At 44.4% G+C, this 16836-nt stretch overlaps 1 protein-coding gene across 1 annotated transcript in view; it reads left to right on the forward strand.

Moving 5' to 3' along the window:
- TTF2 (transcription termination factor 2) overlaps nt 1-12845 on the forward strand; it is a 36239-nt gene extending 23394 nt beyond the window's left edge. The window contains exons 13-23 of the mRNA XM_081113017.1: nt 769-950; nt 1667-1820; nt 2138-2229; nt 3251-3333; nt 3713-3846; nt 4517-4687; nt 7083-7141; nt 7966-8116; nt 8828-8910; nt 10037-10111; nt 11960-12845. Of these exons, the coding sequence (XP_080969143.1) occupies nt 769-950; nt 1667-1820; nt 2138-2229; nt 3251-3333; nt 3713-3846; nt 4517-4687; nt 7083-7141; nt 7966-8116; nt 8828-8910; nt 10037-10111; nt 11960-12104 (1329 nt within the window). The 3' untranslated portion in view covers nt 12105-12845. The remainder of the gene's footprint in view (nt 1-768; nt 951-1666; nt 1821-2137; nt 2230-3250; nt 3334-3712; nt 3847-4516; nt 4688-7082; nt 7142-7965; nt 8117-8827; nt 8911-10036; nt 10112-11959) is intronic.
- Nucleotides 12846-16836: the final 3991 nt, after the last annotated feature.

Genomic DNA, 16836 nt, shown 5'->3' on the forward strand with positions numbered 1-16836 from the left:
CCTTTTCACCTACACCCCAACCCTCTCTGTGGCCCCCCCCCCCCCTTGCTCAGCCATCACAAGGCACATGTGCTGCTCCGCCAGCTCTGCCACCCTCTTGTGCCTTTGTTCACTCTAAGTGGAATGCTTTGCCTCCTGTTTGGTTAAATGTGTCTCTTATGCTTATGTGACAGCGCTCCATGTATCCAGCAAATACTGGGCTGCTGTCTCGGGTATTATGGGTACAGAGTGAACAAGACTGGGTCCCTACTGTCATGTGCTGAAGGTTGCAGGGGGGCTTATTATACACTCACTGTGTTGTATGTAATTATCTTGGTGCTTGCTTTTCTCTAGATTTTGAGCTTTCTGAGGGTAGGAACTGTCCATTTGTATGGCTTAGTATCTCACATATGAAAGTAGACTTTTAGTAAGTTTTCAGTGATTTTTTTGTAAATATAGTAAATATTTTATCAAATGAGTGAATACCTAGTGAAGTCCTGACCCATAGCCATTGCTCAAAAGTGGATTGAAAGAGTAAAGGAAAACTCATATTAGAAAACATTTTATTCTTGAGCTCAAGGACTGGGGTACTCAACTGACTTGTCTATTTGGACCCATTGAGAGTTTCCACTCTCGGTTTCTTAAGCTTAATGCTTATTTCAGTGTACCTCAGACTTGAAGGTCAGATGGGTCTTCAGTGGAGGACACACTTGTTGTTGTCTCCCCTTATCTTCTTAAAGACATAGGTTTTCCCATACCGTTGTTGGGTTTCACTGGCGTTTCTTCCAGGGTATCGCAACACCTTTGCTTCGCATAGTCTGGGCCCGAATCGTCCTGGATGAGGCTCACAATGTTAAGAACCCCCGCGTGCAGACTTCCATAGCCGTGTGTAAGCTGCAGGCTCGTGCCCGTTGGGCCGTCACTGGAACCCCCATCCAGAACAACCTGTTGGACATGTATTCACTGCTGAAGTGAGTAAACTCTCTGGAATTCTGTAAACGTGAACCCTGTCAGTAACCTTCCTAATTATTTCGTATCTCATGGTAAAGCTCTGGTGTATGCCTGGTTATCTCATGTAGCAGATGGCAAGCCTCTCAACCTTTAAAGGGCAAAAGAGTTAATATTTATGAGAAAAATAACCAGTTGATTGACTGGCTGATATGGGACTTTGATTACATTTAGCCAATATATATGGAAAAATATAAAACAGATTAAATTAAAGGAAACAGAATCACCTTTCTTCAGTCCAGTGAATGTTTTGGGCTATTTCTGCTTTAAAGCATATGACCTGGGGTCAGGACTATAATTTATTTGAAGCAAACAGAAAAGAATGCTGATTTTAAAATACTTGCTTTTATTAAAGTCAGCCTATACGAGGATATGGAATTTCTTTGCTAGCCTTTTAAGCTTTAGGAATAAATTCTAGCTATTGGTTACATGTCCTGTTGTGACGATACAGACAGTGTGTTAATGGGAAAGTTCACAGTTTTATAATGTGGTTTTCGTTGTTGACCTAGGTCCTTTTGATCTGTCTAGCAGAGCTTTACTATGACATTCCTTTTAAAAATGATGGGATGGCAGATGTAACAAAATCTGATTTGTTTTTCATCTGATGTCTTTCTTTGAACCTTTATTCTATCCTCCCATACTTTTCCTTCTTTCTATGTCCTTCTTCCCAACAAAAAAGATTTCTCCGTTGTTCTCCATTTGATGAGTTCAATCTGTGGAGGAGCCAGGTTGACAATGGTACAAAGAAAGGAGGTGAACGGTTAAGTATTTTAACCAGGAGCCTTTTGCTACGGAGAACAAAAGACCAGCTGGACTCCACCGGCAAGCCCTTGGTAATCTCACTTATGTGTGTCCGAGGGGGAGGCCAGGGGAGGATGGGGACCATGTCCTTGTCTTGGGTTGAACAGCCATCTGCTTTGCTTCGGGAGCCTCTGAATCCCACTTTCCAGGGCAGAGCCCTGGGCTGCTGTCCTACACCTGTGTCCCAGCAGCCCTGCTGTCTGTGTGTTAGCAGCCCTACTTTTAGGGAAGGGTGGAGGCTGCTGTCCAGCCTTGACTAGACTTCCAGTGTCAACTCTGGGAATGTACTCTAATATTCAGTTAATTTCTGTAACTTCATCCCAGCTGCCTTTTCCCTTTACTTTCCCAGGTGGTGCTGCCCCAGCGTACATTTCAGTTGCACCGTTTAAAGCTTTCTGAAGAGGAAGAGACTGTTTATAGTGTCCTTTTTGCAAGATCAAGGTGTGTGCCAGGAAGAAGCACCTTCTCACATGTACTGTTGCTTTTCTGTCGTTGGCTTGGCAGTGAGTCCAGTGTCAAGTCTTCTCAAACTGTATTTAGGGTGTTATTGATAAGGCGGATACCTGTTCCTTTTTTATAATCTCCGTCTTGCTCCTTACCCCCTCCCCAGCTCACCTGTGTCTCACTGACATTGAAGGCTTTTGAAGCTGCTCTTCATTGGCTTCCTTGCACGGAAGTGCTAGGGTATGGTCACTGCACCAGGTCATCTGGTCCTCGTGGGGCCATGTTGGGAAATTATCTCTTTGACCTTTGACCTGTTACCCAGCATCTCATTGGAACTTAAAAACAAAAAACTGCTCCGTAATCCTTGTCATCTGGTCTTTGCACTTTCTGTAAAACCCTTCTCCTTCCCTGACTCCAGATTTACTCTCCCACTACCTCTCACTTCCAGCATAAATGTGTTTTTTTCTCTTTGTATACCTCATATTTATTAATATTCATGAATAAATAATATTAATAAAACATTATACTAATTAATAATATCAACATGTCAGTGTATTACATATTAATATTTAATATTCTAACACAGGGGTCCTCAAACTACGGCCCGCAGGCCACGTGCAAATACAAATATTGTATTTGTTCCTGTTTTGTCTTTTTACTTCAAAATAAGATATGTGCAGTGTGCATAGGAATTTGTTCATAGTTTTTTTTTAAACTATAGTCCGGCCCTCTAATGGTCTGAGGGACAGTGAACTGGCCCCCTGTTTAAAAAGTTTGAGAACCCCTGTTCTAACATTTTGCATTGATATTTATTAATTATTTAAAAATGATTTGGGGGTTTTCAGTAGTTAGTTTTCGTTGCCTTTGGGCCAGTGCTTGCTATGAGCCTGACATCACTTAAGTCCACCTTTATAGTTTTTCCAGGTGCTACTGCAAGCACAGTTAAGCGGTGGCCGTTGTAAACCTATTTAGTTGTAGCGAACATTATATGTGCATTTTCTTTTTTGATCTGAGGCAGATCAGCTCTCCAGTCCTATCTAAAAAGACAGGAAAGTGGGGATAAGCAATCTGGACGAAGCCCTGATAATCCATTCAGTAGAGGTAAGCAGTGGGGCACTCAAACATAACTAATGACACTGTGCAGTCAGATTCATAAAATTACAGCAGGGAGGTTGTGGATTCTTGGTATCAGAGATTTGACCTTAGCTGGGAACTTCAAACCATAGTGTATATACTGATCTGTAAGCATCAGTCCTGGTGACCTAAGCTTTTTTTAATTATTTTCAAACTCTATTAAATATAAGTAGGTCAATAAAGAAAACCAGCATTTCATTTGGCTTATTTAGTATAGAAGTGTTACAACTAATATCATTGAGCCTCAGATCAAAGAAATTTAAAATAGCATCATTTAGTTCTTGATTCATCCTCATACCTGTTTTAAGCCCTTACTGTTTCCTGTGGTTTGTTTTCCCTCCTGAAGTGGCACAGGAGTTTGGGTCTAGTGGGCCTGCACGCTCTGTGGCCACAGACTCACAGCGATCCAGCACCGTCCACATACTGTCACAGTTGCTGAGACTCCGCCAGTGTTGCTGTCATCTCTCTTTGCTAAAGTCGGTAAGAAAAGCCTTTAGCTTCGTGCCCAGAAGGGCTGCCAGGAAATTCCTGTCTTTCTGCATCTGGGATTTAGTCTGCTGGACCAAGGAAAATGGGGTTTGGGTGTGTCTTTGGTTTTTGGTGGGGCAGAAAAGAGGGTGCTTGTTTATTTCACTTTGTTTTACATTAATTTTTATTGATCTTGATAATTCCCATGGTGTTGAGAACAGCTTTTATTGTTTGTTTTGTTTTAAATAAGCTTTTTACAAAGAATGGAAAATAGCATTTTGTTAAGAAGGAAACCATTTATGAATACTTTGGTATTTTAGGATGTCATAAAGCTAATTTAGTTACTTTTTTTTCTGCCTCAGGCAGTAGGACTTTTAGGTCCAGTTATGAAAACTGAAGTTTTGGAAAAGTTGCCTTTATGTTTGAGAGAGGTACATCCATAATTAAGAGGAGTGTTTTATTCTTTCGAGGAGTAGTTGTAATGTATCTTGATTATATCTTCAATCTGGTGAAAAAACTTGGAAAATTACATTTTTAATCGTGGTGTCTCTGAGGAGCTACTGATGATCAATGAGAAGACATTTTGCTGTGTGGAGTGTTAACAGTCAGCACTTCATTGGCAAGTCCTGTGGCTTGCCGCCTCCGTGCCCACCTGCTCCTGTCCTGTCTGTTTCCTGCTCAGGCCCTGGATCCGACAGAACTGAAGAGCGAAGGCCTGCTCCTTTCCCTGGAGGATCAGCTCAGCGCTCTGACCTTGTCCGAACTCCAGAACTCAGAGCCGTCTGCCACTGTCTCCCTGAATGGCGAGTGCTTCAAGGTGGAGCTATTTGAAGACACGAGAGAGAGCACCAAGGTACTTCGTCGCCTCTATTCTGGTGGACAGAGTTGGCCTCCTCACACATTTGTCCAAGGGGGTACAGTCCTTTGATGGTAAAGCTAGAACTGTTCGATTTTAGCTGGTCAAATTCTCCCTCCAGTCTTAAATTCTAATTTTATTTCACAAATAAAACTAAAGTTAGATAGTGGACCAGCTCAGGCATGAAGGCAGCTTTTCGGTCATGGATTACTGGGAAAGGAGCCGATCAGGTTTACGCTGGGACACGGCCACAGTGAGCGAGCAATTTGTTTTGGGAAAGCTTTAAAGGAAAACAACAAAAGCTGGACCCTAGAGGCTGTAATACATCTGAGTGCCAATGGCTCTGACTTGTTGAAAGGCTTCCATCTGCACTAGTGTTTCCCACACGGCCTCCTATCTCCATCAGTCATTCTGTTCTGCTCATTAGAGCTCTTTAAGGCGGAGAGCCCTGTTAGAGGAAGGCTGAGAGGCGCTGCAACTTGAGCCCTGCCTTTCATCTCATGCCCACTGCTAGCCTCAACCTCTTCAAAGGCTTCTTAAAAAAGTAACTAGAAAGGCGGTCACTGCCAAGGAAATGGTGTTACTTAAGAATACTTTTAATTAAAATTTTAAAGTATTTACCTGGATCTTTACCACTGGTAACTGAGAGAGACATAAGAAGAGAGCCATATGTGGCCAGACTTCCTGTCCTGGCACCTTCAGAGTTTGTGATTGGGTTAAAACTTACATTCCTAATAATTCGTGGTAATGTTTATTCACAAGGCTTCTTAGCATAAGCCCATTAGCGATAGCTCACACCATTGAGGTTGCTCTGTGAAGGGAAGGGAGTTTTCTCTGGTTACATAAACCTGAGCTCAGGCAGAATGTCACTGGGATTTGACCCCAGCACATGGACCATGAATCCTGCTCTCAACAGTTTTCTCAAAATACTTGTGGCCATTCTTTTCACATGGCAATCAGAGCACTTTCTAGAACCTCGAGTTGCCAAGATACCACACACTACACGTACCTGATTTTTTCTTCCTACTGATTCAAAATGGTATGGTCCTGTGACTCCCTTCCTGCCTGGCATTAGCACGTGTGGGGGCCTCTACAGGTCACTGCTATAACCATGGTGTAGAGCAGGGGTGGGCAACTTTTTGACTCGAGGGCCACAATGGGTTCTTAAACTGGACTGGAGGGCCGGAACAAAAGCATGGATGGAGTGTTTGTGTGAACTAATATAAATTCAAAGTGAACATCATTACATAAAAGGGTACGGTCTTTTTTTTTTTTAGTTTTATTCATTTCAAACGGGCCGGATCCGGCCCGCGGGCCGTAGTTTGCCCACGGCTGGTGTAGGGGTTGAGGGACCTGAGAATTCATCTGGCTCAGCCCAGTTTTTTACTGATGTAGATGCTGAACTCGTAACGGGGAGTTCCAAAGTGATACAGTCATGTGGCGGCAGAGTAAGGATTTTCTTCATCTCCTGGTTCCTGGTCTAATTTTCTTCCTCCTCCATCATTCTGGGGATGACCTCTGGGGCCCTTCGGAGGCTTTTGCAAGGTCATTCACATTAGCAGTCAGGAGGAATGCACTGAACTGCTGTCCAAAGTCCTGCCCATGTGTTCTTATTGACTGGTCCCCTGTGGACTCAAATTTGACAAATAACCAGAGAGATTGTTTGGACGCTTTAGCAAGTGTTCCTCAGTCTGGACACATCCTCTCCTTCAACAACATTTGGAGCAGGCCTTCAATTGGGGAAAGGCTTTTTACCCTCTTCCCCAAATGCTAGGATGGTACCGCCTCTGGTCTAATCGTGTGCTATGGGTACAGAAGTGAACCAGACATACACTGGCTCTGCCTCCTTGGAGCATCTCAAGTTATGGAAGCAAGAGATGATTAAGTGAGCAGTTAATATATAGCATGAAGACGATCTTGGTGATTGAAACAAAATGTGCTGTGGTAGCACGTAGGCAGTGGGCACCTGACCCATACTTTGGGGCCTAGGGAGGACCTTCAAGAAGAAGTGACATTAAGCTGATGGGGAACAGAACGGACAAAGGTTAGACAAAGCGTGGCTTGGTGAAGGAAGAATTTTCGTATGACTAGAGTGTCGCTTGGGGAGGGCAGAGTGAGAGATGAAGCTGGAGCTGGAAGCAGAGGCCAGAGCAGCCAGGATCAGTGTGCAGAGTGTGGGCTTTATCCTCAGCGGGGAGCCACTCAAGGGGCTTGAGCCCGGGAGGGAAGTGACATGCTGACATTTTAGAAATAGCTGTCTGGCTGCAGAGACGAGAGTGGGGTAGAGAGGGTCAGACCAAGCAGAGAGGCCATCCAGGTGCCGCTCAGTAATTCCGGAGAGGGACAGTGAGAAGAGTTCTTAAGCTACATATGTTAATGTAACCTTTTCCAGATTTCATCTCTGTTGGCAGAATTGGAGGCAATCCGAAGAAATCCAGGGACTCAAAAGAGGTAAATGTGTTATCTCATTATCCAGGTATTACTTGTAATTAAGCAAGAAAGTTTGGTATTGCTGACAGTTGCAAATCTTAGTTTTTTATGTTAAGGACCTTGAGTCATATTCAGCAGAAAGCACTGACGTTATGGCCCAACTTCCCTCTGATTTCTAATTAAAGTATTTGTGGCGCTGGTTAGAAAGGAAGTCCCTGAGGACCGGAGAAAGCTAAGCCTCTGAGAAGTGTTTGAAAGTAGAGCAGTATCTAAAGAGAATCAAGGGTAACAGATGCAGAAGGGAGGGAGAATTGCGTGAGCAGGCCGGGAGTCCATTTGCTGTTTGTTTCAACTTACGTGTATGTTATAAACCTGCATTTGTATATGTGAAATATTTTTATCTAAAAACTTTAAACTCTAATTAACACAGGATGATGGAAGGGTTGGGTGAGGGGAGTAGAGAAGTCCTAGCAGCTTGTTGTTATGACTGGCGATGGGTCCCTCTCTGCAGGACCACAGAGCTCCTCTGGGTGAGCACTCGACCCCCAAATAGTAGGAGGCTGCAGTGCTTACCTGAGTCTAGTCACCACTGTATCCTCACTTCATTCAGTGCCGGATAGACCGTAGGTGGATCTGGAAACAACTTGGAGCATTATAATCTTTTTTTACCATGTCACAATTTATTTGTTTATCCACATATAATCTTAAAATGTGACCTAAGCATGTGCCTTTCCCCTGTAGGTAACAGAAGGCCTTTCCTCTTCCACATGACAACTGAACTCACAGGGCATGACAGGCTGCAGATGAGTGTAACCTGTTTGGGGTTGTTTTGTCCTTCCTTCCAGTGTCATTGTCTCTCAGTGGACCAGCATGCTGAAGGTTGTAGCCTTGCACCTGAGGAGGCACAGACTGACCTACACCACCATCGATGGCTCTGTCAGCCCCAAACAGAGAATGGACTTGGTAGAGGCATTTAACAACTCCAGGGGCCCCCAGGTACGAGCTGGTCCTATCAGAGTTATAGAATTAAGAGCAATTTTTTCTCAGTTATACAGAGAATTCTAATGTAGCAGCTCAATTTAAATATATTCATAGCTTTGATCCCTCCAGGTCTTTTAAATTTATTAGACATTTATGAGGTACATATCAAAGTATGCAGATACTCTAAAGAGAATAAAATATGAGGGCTAAAAGGAGAGGGAGAGCAGAACTGGGTGGGTTCAAGAGAATCTTTGTGGAGGAGGCAAGTCTTAAAAAATGGGTAGGATTTAGAGATGAAATATGGGAGGAAGTTGAAGAATGAGGCATCTGATGATGGATAATAAGACTTTGGAAAGCATTCGTGAGTGACAGGAGGGTCATAGAGGTGCTGAGGGTGGGGGTGCAGAGACGGATGGGATAGACAGAATCTGGTTAAAGGGATGTGTATTGAGCTAGCCACCCCCAGACTAGCTAGCCACTACAGTCCTCTAGAGTGTAGTACTTGTATATTTTGGCAGGCACACAGTGTTTTGAGATTCACTCACCAAAAAACTGAAATGAGAATTTTCTTAAAAGTGGGACGTTTCACAGTTTCAAAATAGTGCATTTACGGCAGCAGAAGGAAATTCGATAGGAACTCGGTGCTGCTCTGTACTGATGCTGGCCTTGAACCTGGGACAGGGGAGAGTGTATTACATGGAGTTACTGATGTGCTTTCTTCTGTAGGTCATGCTCATCTCCCTTTTGGCTGGAGGTGTTGGTCTAAACCTGATTGGCGGAAACCACCTTTTTCTTCTGGATATGCACTGGTAACAGCAGTTCTGGATTTTTCTGGAGTTTCACAGCAGAGCAGGGGACCAGCAGGCTGGAGGGCAGCAGGGCCTATCTGTTGACTCGGCTCTATCAGTGTTGGGGAGATGCCGCTGCACACGTGTGTGGAGATGCAGGGCTAGTGGGCAGCCCTGAGTCCCTGACCAGCAAGGCTTCAAATGCTACTGAAAATAGTCCATTCACTTTATTGTTATTCTAACGTCTGTTTCCATGGAAACTGGGAGCAAGGCTTTTTATATGACTAAGACCTAAGACCTGCATCCCTCAGTTCTGACTCTTCACAATACCATATTTCAGACATATGTGTTGACCTCCAGGGAACTCTCAACCCTGGAAAAGAGGGAGCAGCATTACTCTGTCGAAAAGGAAAAGGGGGAGGGACTTTCTAATCATGTGAGGACTACACTTAACGTGTCGCCCTTGGCCTCCCACGTCGCGTCAACACCAGGAGCATAATAGCAAGCACCTTTCCTGGAAATAAGATAAACGAGTGTGTGTTGTCAGGACAAAGTGTCATAATTAGTCCCAGCTTTTGGTTTTCCGTTTATGCCAGCCGGGGATTGCTGCACGTGGGTCTCATTCTCTGGCAGTTGAATCACAGAATCTGAAAGCTGAGAACGGTATTCAGCTCTCACGTTCCCAGGTGGCAGCCAGGAGTGCAGAGGGTTGAGGCCAGATGACTTGCCCAGGTCCCCCAGCTAGTTAGTGAGCGGATTTGAATGTTGGTTCCACCTCCGTTACTGTTTGAACTGACGATAATGCTGAGTCACTATTAGCAGTGGCCCCAGTTTCTCATTAGAGAGCAGGAAATATCTGACACCACACTGTCTGCGGCCAGGATAGCCAGGACAGGGATCTGCAAGCTTTTTCTGTATATAGTTTAGGCCAGATCGTCATTATTTTAGGATTTGAAGGCTGCATAGGTCTCTGTTGCATATTCTTCACTGTGGGATTTTGCTTGTTTTTACAACCCTTTAAAGCTGTAACAACCATTTTTAGCTAAAGAGCCCTACCAAAGTCAGGCTGTGGGCTGGATTTGCCTATGGAGTTGGCTGCCCTGGCCTAGGATGTCTGTGCCTTTGAGCTTCCCCTCTTTTCTACCAGGAACCCCTCACTTGAAGATCAAGCTTGTGACCGAATTTATCGAGTAGGACAGCAGAAAGATGTTGTCATACACAGGTAAGTACGGGCCTCCCAGGACCTAGGACCCTCCCCAAGTTCTGCTTTCGTGCCAGTCTTTCTTGGGTAGATTTTAATAGAATGTAAAGTATTTGGTGATCGTTTTACTAATGATGCTACTGAGGCACATCCCCCCTTGGACTCGCAGTCAGGAAGGGAACACCGGCAATTGGAGGATGACCTTGGAATTGGCCTCTGCAAAGAAGAGCAAGTTGTCTAGAGTAGTGAGCCTTAGCTCAGTCAGGGCAGCCCATGAAACGACCCTCTCCCTCTCTTGCTTATAACTTATTTTGACGTAATTTCAGACATATAAAAAATGTAAGAAGTCTTACAAGAAAAATACCAAAAATATCCTGCGTGTGTGTGTGTGTGTATGTGTGTTTGTGCATGTGTGTGTGTGTGCGTGTACATGCAAACTTTTTTCTGCACCATTTGAGAGTAAGTTGCAGGCATGCTGCTTATTTATCCCTAACTACTTTACTGTGAATTTTCTAGAAATAAGGACATTTTCTTACATAACCACAATAAAATGGCCAAAATTGAGCTGTTAACAATGTACTCCTGATATAATACCTGACCTATGGACTTTATTCTGTTTTGTCACTTGTTTCAATGACGTCTTCTCTGCAAAAGAAAATCCTAGATCCTGCGAAGCATTCTGTTGTCATGACTCTTCTCTCCTTTTATGTGGAACAATATCTCAGTCTTTTTTGTGTTTATGTTTGAAGAATACAAGCCAGTAATTTTGTAGAATAGTCCTCTGCTCGGGACCCCCTTCTCTTTAAAGACAGTGAAACCTGCCTTGATGCTCCAGTCCTCTAGCTCTGCACCTCTTTTTCTCCTTCCGTTTCGGGGCCACCGTTCCTGGAGAATTAGAAATCACTGTCTTTACTTGCTTACCTCCCATTCATTCCTCAGACTTTACCAACTGACTTTCACCCTGTTGTTCCACTGAAATTACTCTTGCTAAGGGCACCAGTAAATCCCAAAATTTGCCAACTACAGCGATTATGTTAGCTTTCCTGCCTTGAGCTCTCTTCTCACTCTGGATGCACCTCCCCTAAAAATCCTGTCGACTCCAGTAACTCCCACATCTGTATCTTCAGTTCCAAGATCTCCTCAACTCCAGACCCGATCCGTATCTGAATTGACTGCCCAGATTCTCACCCATTACTCATTGAGAGTTAACTCTCGGTGGAGCCTCCCTCGGTACTCCAGACAGATGTACTTGCTCCTTTTGCACACTGGACATGCTTCCATCATAGCACTTTCTGGCTAGTATTATTATTGCTTATTTTAATCTCTTTCTTTTGGGTTCTCTTTGAGAGCAAGACTTATGTCAATCTCTTCTATACCTACACTTAGCGTAGTACATGGCATATAGTGAATGCTTAATCAGAAGAGATTGCATGATTGAATGACAACAGTGGCATTTCCTCAGTTTGTAAAACCTGTTACAGTGTGAATTAGCCCCCAAATCAGATACTCTGTTTAAACCAGCACACATGCCTAGCAGAAACTTCCTTTCCATCTTATGAAGGCGGAGCTGTTTGTGTAAAAGCTGGCTCTCTGTGCTTTGATGGACAGTGATATCTTTTGCTCATATTGGCATTTCTCAATTACCTGCTGCAGAAAGAAATAAAAAAGTCAGTCTGAGTCACATCATTTTAAATGGACATATATTTAGTCTGGGTTGTCTGGGTGGTCTAAACTTAAGAGTTCTTAACCAAACCTAAGCTTACATAAAGGAAGACACCTCATTTAAAAACTAAAGCATAAATAGAAGTTCAAACATGTTATTAGATATGCTGCCTCGGATTTCTAATTGTTTGCTTGTCTGTGTTTCAGATTTGTTTGTGAGGAAACAGTGGAAGAGAAGATCTTGCAGCTCCAAGAGAAAAAGAAAGATTTGGCCAAACAGGTTCTATCAGGATCTGGAGAATCTGTCACCAAGCTGACCTTGGCTGACCTCAAAGTCCTTTTTGGCATCTAACTGCCTGTTTGTAGAGCTCAGAAGGGTGCCGCTGTTGGTGTGTGTTAGCATCTGGGAGCACGGCCTAACCATGGTCCCTTGGGCTCTCCTTGCGTCCCATGCCACCATCACGCCTGTGCCCCTTGCTGATTGTCTGACAATAGGCTGGTTACAGATTCCCTGCGCATCTCTCTACGCTAACTCCCAGAACTGAGTGAGTGACGCAAGCCGATACATGACTTCAGATGAAAGAAAATGTCTTAGCGCTGGATAACTTTGGAAAACAACTCTGGGAGGGTTGTGCGCAAGCTTCAGTAAGAGCTCTGTTGCCTTTCTCTTGTCAGCTGATGGGGGCCTAGTGTTACTGCCTTTCTAACATCTCTCTCTTGCTGCCCAAGAGGCTGCTCCTGTAACCGTCTCTTTATGGGCCAAGCAGAGAGTGGACCCATGCCCATTCCTCTGCAGTGGTCTCACTCCCAGGCCCTTCTCCCTCAGGGTAAGATCAGAGAGGTGCCCTGTACATCATTGTGTATTGCTGTCATATCATGTACTATTTGTGGCATAATTTAGTATTTTTATCATTTGTATATTATTTGTATTTTTACAAATCTACAGTACTCATAGCATTTAGTATTGTTGTATTCTTTAGTTTTTGTACCATTGTATCATTTAGCATTGGTATAATCTAATGTGTTTGACAGTGTAACAGAGTTAATGCTGTGTTCATTAAACCACATTTTCTTCCCTCCTGGGTACCCAGAGAGCCAGTCTTTACTGCAGTTACATGGGTCATATTACTGAGTTCTCACCCCGGGAATGAGGACAGAAGTGATGTAAGTCATTTTTTTATCTTTCCTCTAAAACTTTGCAAGAGATTCTTCAGGCTGTTTCTTCCCTTACCAGCCCACTGGATGCAGAGGACCCGATGAAAGACTTCAAGGCCCCAGAGAATTGCAAAGCCTCTAGATTAGAGATGCGTGCCCTGGTTTTTGCCATGGACCCTTTTGGTTCCTGAGTGACTGGGACAAAAGCCTTCCCCATATGTGCCTCCCTTCTCACCCCAGCTCACCCACATTGGACTGTGATGGTTTTTTAAGGCACAGAGATTTTAGGGTTGTTTATATAAGAGTTAGTACCCTAATACAAACCCTTTAGAATTTTGTACTTTGGGAAACGAGTCAGATTTCCTTCTTCCCATTAGCAGCCTTTTCCAGAACACTTACTGTGCTAATTGTGCTGGAAAGAATTGTAGTTTTTCCTAGATAGACCACTACCCTCCTTTGAGTTGGGAATAGGAAACGAAATCCTCCGTTAACCCAGTCATGGTCTGGACAGAGGGGCATTGGAACCTGTTTAAGCAAAAATGCCTTTCTAGGACAAGGCCTAAGGCAGTGATGGCGAACCTATGACACGCGTGTCAGAGGTGACACGCCAACTCATTTTTTTGGTTGATTTTTCTTTGTTAAATGGCATTTAAATATATAAAATAAATATCAAAAATATAAGTCTTTCTTTTACTATGGTTGCAAATATCAGAAAATTTCTATATGTGACACGGTCCCAGAGTTAAGTTAGGGTTTTTCAAAATGCTGACACGCTGAGCTCAAAAGTTTCGCCATCACTGGCCTAAGGCCTACAAAGGGAAAGATAGCATGGCCTGGTAGGAAGGGTTCGGTTTAGAACTTAGACTTAACTCCAGTTCCAGGTTCACCTTGGCTGGGGGTGTAACCTTGAAAAAAATCCTTCACTTCTCTACACTTTGGTTTCCATATTTGTAAGGTGGGTATTGTTTTCAGAACTCAACAGCCACAGTGCGGTCGCTGATAAAATCAGGAAATGAGAGACATAAGATCACCCTCCCGGAGGTATGCTATCAGGTCAGCACACCAGGGCAGAGATAAGTGTCACCTGAGCAGCAGTGGCTCCCAGGCCAGCAAGAACGTACGAACCCTGCCTCCCCCCCTTGCTGATTGTCTGATAATAGGCTGGTTACAGATTCCCCACACATCTCCATTCTGTTACCTATAAGATACCTAGGTTAGCATATAGCTCAGTGTGCTCCACTGGGAATTCACTAACCGACACACCTGCTTTGACCCGTTTGACTAGATGGACAGTGGGTCGCCATCAGAAAGCACGTTAGATGAACATAGTCGGTGTTCGTTCCAAGCACTGGTTAGGACAGAGGAGATGATAACTTGGAAGTCCAAGTATTCTTGCTCTTGGTCTGGAGAGGGATGAAGGGATTATAACGTACGGTATTCGGAATCCATGGACAAATGTAATCTGCCATAGGATTCCTTCTGGCATCATAAACAGCTTCTCTAGTGTTCCTTGTTCTGACACTTAACTATGTCGTGGGTAGGTGTTCCTGTAACAGTGAGATGCTGTTGATTAGATGTGTATGCAGTAATATTTGGAACCACTGTCCTGGTGGCGTGAAATATACTAAACATGCACCCTTAAATTCTAGCCCCAGGGTGAAAATTTCTCATGGATTAATTAACATAAGTGCCATTCTGGTGACTGTCTCAGGCTCACGTTCATTTCACTTACCGTGAGTCGGTGTTTTAAGCATAACCAGGTGGGTCTTTGCCCCCTACAGCAGTGGGCCACCTCCCAGGGGGTAGGGGTCTCATCGAGGTGCTGCCCTCTGAGTCCTGGCAGTGCCCGGCAGCCTTCCTCTCTGACACCACAGCTGCCAGGTCTTGTTCTACCTGCCTGCCCACCTCACCAGACTTGGGCAAGTATGAAATAAGATGATAAGAGTTTTGTAAACTGTGGCATGCCATACAAACACGGGACCGGGCCTGGGAACATGAGAATCCGGCTGCAGCATGGGTGTGGCTGAAAGAGCCAGATGGTGAACATCTGTCACCAAAGTGCAACACTGCTGAGCACCAGTTTACGGGGTATACCCCATGGGACGGAATTGCCTCATGGAAGGTTTATAATTTGACTTCTCTAGCAGAGTTGATCAAAAAAGGGCATTCATTGTGCCTGCCATAGCTGGATGGAACCCTGGCCCTTTAAAAACCCGCCAAGGTTTTTAAGCCTTGCATGCAGTCATCATGAACACCAGTGGGTGGAATGACATTTGTGGGACGCGACCCATTTCTCTAGCAGTGTGATGTAGCAGGACTCTTAGGAGCACTGGGTGGTTTCCTCTCGGATGGTCTGTTGCCCAGTGCAGTGGCTGTCAGCGGGCCTTGGGTGAAGCCAGATCCGCCTGCGCTAATGGGAGGACCATGGACACCAGTGCTCGGTGTGGCCTTTCGGGTTGTCTGAAGTCTTGCTGTCTACCGTAATGTCTGGAGAGAACTGGGTTTACAAAGTGGGGTATTGTACTACGCTATGTAGCATCTGGCCCTAGGAGAAGACAGAATGAAGAAGCGTAACTGCAGTCACAAAGTGAGGTATGGTAGGAATTTAGAATTCCTAGGCCGATAGCTTAGATTAAAATGTTTTCATAGATAAAAATGAAGTGAGGGTCAGTTCCAGTACCAAGGACCCCAGGACTCAGTAGCTGGAGGACAAAGCCTAGCCCCTAGGGAAGGAACGGGCACACACACATGTAGCTACACGGGGTCTTTACTAGCTTGAGTCCCTTTTTCCAGAATCGACAGCTGACTCTGAATGTAGGTAGAGTTTATATGTGAAAGAAAAGGTCGGGAGAATACTCTTACTGCTTAATTATTTATACATTAATTAAAATGTGTATATTAAATGTGTCAGGCACTGCTGGGCATTGAAAAGGTAAAACCAAAACCAATCCCCATCCTCCTGCGGCTACAGTCTAGGAGGGAGACAGGCGTTACTCAGATCCTCATGCATGACTGTGACGTGCAATGGTGAGATCCGCATGGAGAGGTCCATGTAGCTGGGGGGGGGGGGGGGGCCTAAAAACTAGGATTTGACCTGCTTAGGGAAGACTTCTCTGAGGAAGTGATGAGGGAATTGGACTCAGTATGTAGAAAGTAACAAGGCCAAGAGAGAAATGCCTCTTCCCTATTCTGCTTAGTTCGCATTCACTTCACCCAACCGCCTCTTCACTGGACCGACCTAACACCCCGGTGTACAGCCAGCCTCTGGAGTGAAGCTGAGCGACTGTTGCACTTCAGAGCTTAGAGAGTGGGTGGGCTGGCAGGTGTATGTGTGTGCTTGTTACCCAAGACAACCTCGGTGTTTATCCTGTTACAGTACCCCAGGGGACGAAGACTGTAATTATGGCTCTTTTTTCTGACCTGTTAGCACCAGAGGTATAACTTACATCATAATACTGCATCGTGTGATGCTTCAGTGCTCACAACTCAAAGGTGATTTCTGAAGCACTTTGCTACACTTGGGGACGATTCCTAAATGCTCAGACTTCTTTTTCTCCTTACCTTGGAGTCTTGGGCTCTGCAGCTCACTCATACTTTGTCAGGTTTTTCAGCTGGCAGGGCAGCTCAATTAAATTGAGTGTAGATTCCACTGTAGCGTAGGCCAAGGAACACCCCTACCCCCACCTGCACAAACTTTCTTAATATTTGTAATGGAACTGTTGCCATTAATATTGCTTAAGGGATAGGGCATTTGCCAAAACCTAGGTATCTTATAGAAGTTTTCTGTTGCTCATCTACATTAGTGTTACCCAATAATTGAAATCTTTTCTAACTGAAATAAGCTTTTTATCCTCATTTCTGAAATCTGATTCATTAAAAGACCATGGAGGGGTGGGGGATGATGTAAATACAATAAGCTTCTTCGTGGC

The sequence above is a fragment of the Myotis nattereri genome, assembly GCF_964212035.1.
Source record: "Myotis nattereri genome assembly, chromosome: 18".
In the NCBI taxonomy this organism is placed as follows: Eukaryota; Metazoa; Chordata; class Mammalia; order Chiroptera; family Vespertilionidae; genus Myotis; species Myotis nattereri.